Source organism: Coregonus lavaretus (genome assembly GCF_964263955.1).
Source record: "Coregonus lavaretus genome assembly, contig: HAP1_SCAFFOLD_8132, whole genome shotgun sequence".
Classification (NCBI taxonomy): domain Eukaryota; kingdom Metazoa; phylum Chordata; class Actinopteri; order Salmoniformes; family Salmonidae; genus Coregonus; species Coregonus lavaretus.
Genome location: NW_028165920.1, coordinates 2,884 through 12,231, shown reverse-complemented (window position 1 = coordinate 12,231; position 9,348 = coordinate 2,884). Strand labels below are relative to the sequence as shown.

General features: G+C 42.6%; 1 protein-coding gene across 1 annotated transcript; it reads right to left on the bottom strand.

Annotated features, from left to right (window-relative positions):
- Positions 1 to 4,125: 4,125 nt before the first annotated feature.
- LOC311115288 (transmembrane protein 229B-like) lies at positions 4,126 to 4,710 on the bottom strand (the record flags this gene model as incomplete). Its single annotated transcript, XM_084190480.1, has 1 exon — positions 4,126 to 4,710. One exon carries the CDS (start codon positions 4,708 to 4,710, stop codon positions 4,126 to 4,128), a length of 585 nt encoding a protein of 194 aa, XP_084046606.1.
- Between the last annotated feature and the right edge of the window lie 4,638 nt (positions 4,711 to 9,348).

Here is a 9,348-nt window from a genome sequence, read left to right as displayed (position 1 = left end):
TCTCCATGTGCGCAGCTATCTCTGAAGATGGTGTGGTAGGACGTAGGCCATTACTTGGATCCTACCACGCTGCACATTTCATTTAAATTTGATTACAGATAGTACACCTATGTTGCAAATATATCTGAAAAATAAAATGTTTTATTTGTTGTTGCATGAATGATTGTAGAGGACGTCTTCATTGATCACACCTTTGATTACACATTGGATAGATATTATGGAAATGATAGATTTCCTGTCAATTTTGTTGGGTAATGTAAGTGTATTGCGTAATGTGAAAACTGGGTAATCTACTGTAATTTACAGTACTGTAGCATATTACTATCAGCACTTCTAAGGGCGATTTGAAACATGTATCTTGCTTGCATTGTTTGCTATTGGATTAACTGGTCGTTTAAAACGACTAAATTGAAAATATATCATTATGTTGTGTTTTGGTGATTAAACCAATGTTCTCATTACATTTCACAAACGTATATTTTGAATCAATGGTTTTGTTCTAAGAGTTGTGAAAATGTACCACAAAGTAGTGCCAAAGCGATTAAAAAAAAAAAAAACTCAAATGAAATTACTTGGCTGGCATAGAGCGCCCCTCATCTGAAGCGAAGTGGTTATTTACCCAACTCACAAGAAACATAAATCAATCAAATATATTTTATAAAGCCCTTTTGAAATCAGCAGTTGTCACAGAGTGCTTTACAGATACCCAGCCTGAAACCACCAAAGCGCAACAACATATTTTATGGTCAAATAAATATATTTATTCCCCAAACTATACACAATACATCGTTAAAATGTGTGATATAATACAGTACAGTATTTCATTATTACATTTTTGTTTGTCAAACCAAGAAAACAAAGTTTGGGAAAAATTACACCTGACAATAACTTTGTTACATGCATACTAAGTCTTAGGTTTATGTGGTGAGAGATCAGCCTCTCCCTCACCATCACTAAACATGCAACAGACACACACACACACACACTTTCCATTGCATATTTAATTACTGTGGCTTGTACATTTTCATGACTATAATTGTATCATCAAAGCAGTGGAATTCTTATATAAAGACATTAGCTGCTCCCAGTGTTCTAGGCCTACTTACACATACCTGTAGTTGTAAATTAGACTCAAATATCCCGTCAGGGATTACATTTTTTTCCTAATATCTTTGGTGCAATTTTCACAAGTATGTGGTACATTTTCACAACACTCAGTACAAAACTCAAAACAGATCATAAAAAAGGCAGTTGTTTCAAAACTATAAGTTAATTTTCAATTGACTAGGTACAACACACATAATCATACAGTCACTTTTTCACCAAACAATCTGTTTTTCATCTAGAAATACATCTTTCGCATTGCAATATATGTTCATATAAAGTCATTTCGTTTCACAATGCAATGCTCACATCACTTTTTATATTATTCTCGTCTCATTTGTTAAAATGCATTTTACTATCACTTAATCCGACTGCTCTTAATTGATAATCACTTTACTGTTTGGTAAACCTATAGGTTTGAAACTGGTTTGTCTATTACAGATTTTGAGAACTACTGTACATAATGATGTATACATAATGTCTGTAAAGTAGAAACACATAAAGTATGATATACAGTATACTGTAATGCACTATTATGATGATGACTATTAGGATTTAACTTCACAGTAGGTTTTAAAAACTCTGATATTGACAACATCAGAGATGTGCTGTATGTAACAAATGCATCCCCTATTCAGTAAACATGTGTCCAGAATGAAGTTGCTGGGTTATTTTTTCACACCGCTTCAGTAGTAAAATTGCATTGTAACTGTAATATATGCCATTTACGTAGCAGACGTTTTTATCCAAAGTGACAACAGTGAGTCCAAACATTTTCATATGTGACCCCAGTGGGAATCGAACCCACAACTCTGGTGTTGCTAGTGCCATGCTCTTATGAACTGAGCCACGTACAGGACCACTACAATACATAAGTACAATACAATACTGCAAAACACAATACAGGTAAAATATGTATGATTGCCATCCCCAGGAGCGTACCACCCTCCTTCAGGCCATGGATGAGGCATGCAGTGACATCAAATCCAGGCCTATTACATTTACATTTTAGTCATTTAGCAGACGCTCTTATCCAGAGCGACTTACAGGAGCAATTACGGTTAAGTGCCTTGCTCAAGGGCACATCGACAGATTTTTCACCTAGTCGGCTCGGGGATTAGAACCTGCGACCTTTCGGTTACTGGCACTACGCTCTTAACCACTAAGCTACCTGCCGCCCCATGTCAGGCTTAGATTCACCATGCCAAACGGTTTTTCCCCACGAGCATGAACAATGAGGACATTTACTGACATGTCGATATGAACCTATGGCCAAATGCTCAAGACAGCCTTGATGCAAACTAATGCCTGCTAAATATTGTTTCTTTCTTTCATTCCTTTCATTTGTTCCATTTGATTAGAGTATACCTACAGTATGTTGTAATGATATCTGAACAATTTATTTATTTTTTGCATCAATGATTGTGAAAGATGTCTTCAATTATCACACCTTTGATCACACATGGTATAGAAATTATGGAAATTTGAGGTTCCGTTCATTTTAATGGGTAGTGCAAGTGTAATGTGAAAACAGTGAAATGTACTGTAATTTACAGTACAGTAGCATGTTACATTCAAAGGGCAATTTTTAATCTTGTATTTAGCATTTTTTACTATTGATTAACTGGTTGTTAAAATAACTAAATTGAGAAGATATCATTGTTGTGTTTTGGTGAATAAATCAATAAATGAAATTAATGCACAATACAACTTTTTGAATATGAGACTCGCTGCGTTACAAGTGGGTTACAGTTTGGAGTTTTGTACTAAGAGTTTTGAAAATTCACCACGTACTTGTGAAAATAGCACCAAAGCGATTAAAAATAAAAGGATAATAGTCATCGCTTTGCATTGTTGATCTATTGCTTTTGAATCGGCGTTGTTTGAGGTAGCCTGGTTGTCCCACACACAGAAGTAGAATGTGAATCTATTTATATGGTCCCACATCTGTTTGTGCTGTCTTGTCACATTTTATGGTCGTTCTCGGTGCCAATATAATCTCTGAAGGAACCCAGAACCAAATCTCGCACCAGCTACTGGATTTCAGGTGCAGTATCTTATCAAATCCACTAGGTGGCAGTATCTCTATTAATGTGACGCTGACAACAACCTTGACTCACAGTGAATGACGACATCACATGCACGTCGTTCCATGTAGACCAGGGTACTCCAACCCTTTTCCTGGAGCGCTACCGTCCTGTAGGTTTTCACTCCAACCCTGTTCCTGGAGAGCTACTGTCCTGTAGGTTTTCACTCCAACCCTAATCTACCGCACCTGACTCTAATAATTAGCTGATTGAGAAACTGAATCAGGTATGTTACAAATGGGGTTGGAGTGAAAACCTACAGGAGGATAGCTCTCCAGGAACTGGGTTGGAGTGAAAACCTACAGGAGGATAGCTCTCCAGGAACAGGGTTGGAGAGCCCTGATCTAGACATTGCCATGGTTCTGATTCTGAACATAGAATTCCTGATTTAGGATTTCTCTTTCATTTGGAAGAACAGTAATACAGTAGAAATTGCACACAATTAATGTAGGTACCTGAGACATCATTCATACAGCAGGTTAGGGCATGTGCAATACAGTACATTATAAGAGTACACCTAACTGAGCTGTATGCTACTCTAAATCAATAGCCTTTTGAAACAGACTACAGTGCATACAGAACTCTATCACTAACTGTCACTAACTGTCGAAAAACATTCTCCACATGAAAATGAATTGAAGCTATTGCATTGCTTTAGGACCCAGTCAAATTTGAAGTCAATACAGAATTTACTTCAGATTTCAACCTGAAGCTACATAACTATAGTACTTTGAATGTTGTTAAATAAAAAATAAAATACAGTGTACATTTCCTAAAGGGAAGATTTACGATTCAGGGACCGCTTCCTGGACACAGATTAAGCCTGGACTAAAAAGCAATATCCATTGACATTATCCATTGAGAAGGCTTTTTAGTCCAGGATTAGTTTTATCAGTGTTTTTAAAACCGGCCCTCAGTGTTCTTTGCTCCGTCCTCAGTCCACTTTCAGGAAACCGTTGACCTCTGTACCTCCTCGTTCACCCCATTCTCTCCTCCCCCCTCCTACCCCATCTCCTCCCCCATCTCCTCCCCCGCCTGCATCAGACTTGATGCCCTCTGTTCCGTCCGTGTCCATCCTTAGCCGCAGTGTGTTACGTATAACCAGTCGCTCCATCATGAACGACGCACAGAACCATGGCAGGGCGTACTCTGCCGTGATCAACCCCATGAAGTTATACTGAAAATGGGAATAATCCCAGGGACATGCCCCAAACTGGGTCAACAATAGCCCTGTACTGAACTCCCAGATGTACGTCCACAGGGTATAGATGAGGCATCGCAGCAGCAGGGGGCAGTGGAGAGCTCGGAGGGCCAGGTACATGTGCTCCATGATGAGGATGCAGGTCCCGTAGATGAACAGAGCCCACACACTGGTAACACCAGGAAACTTCCAGTCGCGGTTGACCACAAACTCCCAGGCGGCGGTGAACATGACCTCACAGAAGTAGCCGTGGATGGCGTACAGGTACCAGCGAGACAAGACCGTCAGAGGCACTGGCGGAGGGACTGTAGTTGCCATTGTAGTAGAGGTGATTTTGGAATCACCACGTCTTCGTGATGAGGTAGTCGTGCCTGAGAGCTTTACGCCCAAATATCACCTTGAGACCACAAGGATTTCCTCTTGGTCTAATGGTTGGTTTGGCGTGCGAGAGGTCCCCTGTTCAATCACACCCATTACACCATGATTACCATCCCTCTATTTTTATCTAGTGGAGGAGAAATGCAGGTCTGAGAGGGAGAAAGGAGAGAAAAGTGAGTTAGACAGTGTGGCGTTATAGAACAAGATAGAGAGCTAGAGTACCTCTGCTACTCCTAAAACCTACCTTGTGTCCTTCTGGTGCTGGTGTATCGAGTATTACCATGGAAGGAATTGTCTGTAGAGCTCCGAGACAGGATTGTGTCGAGGCACAGATCTGGGGAAGGGTACCAAAAAATGTCTGCAGTGTTGAAGGTCACCAAGAACACTGTGTCCTTCATCCTTCTTAGAGCTGGCCGCCTGGCTAAACTGAGTAATCAAGGGAGAAGGGCCTTGGTCAGGGAGTTGACCAAGAACCTGATGGTCACTCTGACAGAGCTCCAGAGTTCCTCTGTGGAGATGGGGGAACCTTCCAGAAGGACAACCATCTCTGCAGCACTCCAACAATCAGGCCTTTATGGTAGAGTGGCCAGACGGAAGCTACTCCTCAGTAAAAGGCACATGACTGCCCGCTTGGAATTTGCCAAAAGGCACCTAAAGGACTCTCAGACCATGAGAAACAAGATTCTCTGGTCTGATGAAACCAATATTGAACTCTTTGACCTGAATGCCAAGCGTCACGTCTGGAGGAAACCCGGCACCATCCCTACGGTGAAGCATGGTGGTGGCAGCATCATGCTGTGGGGATGTTTTTCAGCGGCAGGGACTGGGAGACTAGTCAGGATCGAGGTTTTTGGTCAGGAAGTCAGTGATCCACTGACAGATGGAGCTGAACATGTTCAGCTGGGAGAGTTTGTCTTGTAGCAGTTCTGGGATGATGGTGTTGAACAAACAGCTTAAGTCCACAAACAATATCCTTGTATACTGTATATCTTTGGGTTATCGAGCTGTTTGAGGATGTAGTGAAGGCCCATGTTGACAGCATCGTCCACAAATCTGTTCGATCTGTAGGTGAATTGCAGTGGGTCGAGGGAGTGCTGGTTTTGAGATGAGACAGTACCAGGAGCTCAAAGGTTTTCATGATGACCGAGGTGAGCACTACAGGTCTGTAGTCGTTCAGGCAGGACATCTTTTGTTTTTTTCGGGACTGGAACAATGATGGAAGATTTGAAACAGGCAGGAACAGTGCATTGCTCTAGTGACTGGTTGAATATGTCTGTGAAAACCAGGGAGAGCTGGTTAGCACAGCGCTTAAGTGTGGCTGCATGGAGAGATCTTATCTGGGCCAGCAGCCTTCCTGCTGTTCTGTTTTCTAAAGAGTCTGTTGACCTCCTGCTCTGTGATGACAAGGGCTGGGGGAAGGGAGAGGGCAGCCTTGGACAGGCTGGGGGAGGGAGGGTGGGGGGTTCCTGGGATGGCAGAGAGGTAGAGGAGAGAGGAACCTCCTCTACCCGTGTAGCTCAGTTGGTAGAGCATGGCGTTTGCATCGCCAGGGTTGTGGGTTTGATTCCCACGGGGGGCCAGTATGAAACATTTATGCACTCACTAACTGTAAGTCGCTCTGGATAAGAGCGTCTGCTAAATGACTAAAATGTAAAAAAAATTAAAAAAAATAAACCTGGAACGGAATGGGGGAGGGAGGGAAGTGGCAAGGAAGGGGATGTGGGGGGTATTGTCCTTGTGATTGAAAGGCCTTTGTGAGTCAAATCTACAGTGAAGCTTGTTTAGTTTATTTGGCAGTGAGGGGTCATCTGCTGCCGGGGGAGCTTTTGGTTTGTAGTTGGTAATGTGTTTTAGTCCTTTCCAGACAGACAAGCAGCCGTTGCTGGAGAACTGCTGCTCTAGCCTGACTTTGTACTGCTGTTTGGCTGCCTTAATTCCTGAGTGTAGCTTTTTCTTTGCCTCCCTGTTCTTGTTGCTGTGGTTTTCCTCTTTGGCGGAGACCCCTAATATTACATATCTGGGGCTGTATTTATCAACAGTCTCAGAGTAGGCGTAGAGATTTATTTTAGATCAAAATTAATAAGATTGCATAAAGAGGGGGACCTGATCCCAGATCAGCACTCCTACTCTGAGAAGCTACATATGGCCCCTGGAATCAGGCTCAACACAATGCTATCATATAAAGAGAGTAACCCACATGATCTGTGTGCATCATGTGCCCTTGCTTTCTGTAGTGTAAATCCCTAGGTCAGACCAGAGACTGTATAAATAAGGGGTGCCAGGACAGACACACATAGGCAGTAGGCACCACTGGCAGTAGGCACCACTGGTATCAGGTGTCTGGAGGCCCTAGCAGGGAGGGCATCCTTCAACCACTCTGTCATACAACCACTCTGTCAAACAACCACACTGTCATACAAACACTCTGTCATACAACCACTCTGTCAAACAACCACTCTGTCAAACAACCACTCTGTCATACAACCACTCTGTCATACAACCACTCTGTCATACAACCACTCTGTCATACAACCACTCTGTCATACAACCACTCTGTCATACAACCACTCTGTCAAACAACCACTCTGTCATACAACCACTCTGTCATACAACCACTCTGTCAAACAACCACTCTGTCATACAACCACTCTGTCAAACAACCACTCTGTCATACAACCACTCTGTCATACAACCACTCTGTCATACAACCACTCTGTCAAACAACCACTCTGTCATACAACCACTCTGTCATACAACCACTCTGTCAAACAACCACTCTGTCATACAACCACTCTGTCATACAACCACTCTGTCAAACAACCACTCTGTCATACAACCACTCCGACATACAACCACTCAGTCAAACAACCACACTGTCACACAACCACTCTGTCAAACAACCACTCTGTCAAACAACCACTCTGTCAAACAACCACTCTGTCATACAACCACTCTGTCATACAACCACTCTGTCATACAACCACTCTGTCATACAACCACTCTGTCAAACAACCACTCTGTCATACAACCACTCTGACATACAACCACTTTGTCAAACAACCACTCTGTCATACAACCACTCTGTCAAACAACCACTCTGTCATACAACCACTCTATCATACAACCACTCTGTCAAACAACCACTCTGTCAAACAACCACTCTGTCAAACAACCACTCTGTCATACAACCACTCTGTCATACAACCACTCTGTCATACAACCACTCTGTCATACAACCACTCTGTCAAACAACCACTCTGTCATACAACCACTCTGTCATACAACCACTCTGTCAAACAACCACTCTGTCATACAACCACTTTGTCAAACAACCACTCTGTCATACAACCACTCTGTCAAACAACCACTGTCATACAACCACTCTGTCAAACAACCACTCTGTCATACAACCACTCTATCATACAACCACTCTGTCAAACAACCACTCTGTCATACAACCACTCTGTCAAACAACCACTCTGTCATACAACCACTCTATCATACAACCACTCTGTCAAACAACCACTCTGTCATACAACCACTCTGTCAAACAACCACTCTGTCATACAACCACTCTGTCAAACAACCACTCTGTCAAACAACCACTCTGTCAAACAACCACTCTGTCATACAACCACTCTGTCAAACAACCACTCTGTCACACAACCACTCTGTCAAACAACCACTCTGTCAAACAACCACTCTGTCAAACAACCACTCTGTCATACAACCACTCTGTCAAACAACCACTCTGTCATACAACCACTCTGTCATACAACCACTCTGTCAAACAACCACTCTGTCATACAACCACTTTGTCAAACAACCACTCTGTCATACAACCACTCTGTCAAACAACCACTGTCATACAACCACTCTGTCAAACAACCACTCTGTCATACAACCACTCTATCATACAACCACTCTGTCAAACAACCACTCTGTCATACAACCACTCTGTCAAACAACCACTCTGTCATACAACCACTCTATCATACAACCACTCTGTCAAACAACCACTCTGTCATACAACCACTCTGTCAAACAACCACTCTGTCATACAACCACTCTGTCAAACAACCACTCTGTCAAACAACCACTCTGTCAAACAACCACTCTGTCATACAACCACTCTGTCAAACAACCACTCTGTCACACAACCACTCTGTCAAACAACCACTCTGTCATACAACCACTCTGTCAAACAACCACTCTGTCATACAACCACTCTGTCATACAACCACTCTGTCAAACAACCACTCTGTCATACAACCACTCTGTCAAACAACCACTCTGTCAAACAACCACTCTGTCATACAACCACTCTGTCATACAACCACTCTGTCAAACAACCACTCTGTCATACAACCACTCTGTCAAACAACCACTCTGTCAAACAACCACTCTGTCAAACAACCACTCTGTCATACAACCACTCTGTCATACAACCACTCTGTCATACAACCACTCTGTCATACAACCACTCTGTCAAACAACCACTCTGTCATACAACCACTCTGTCATACAACCACTCTGTCAAACAACCACTCTGTCATACAACCACTCTGTCATACAGGT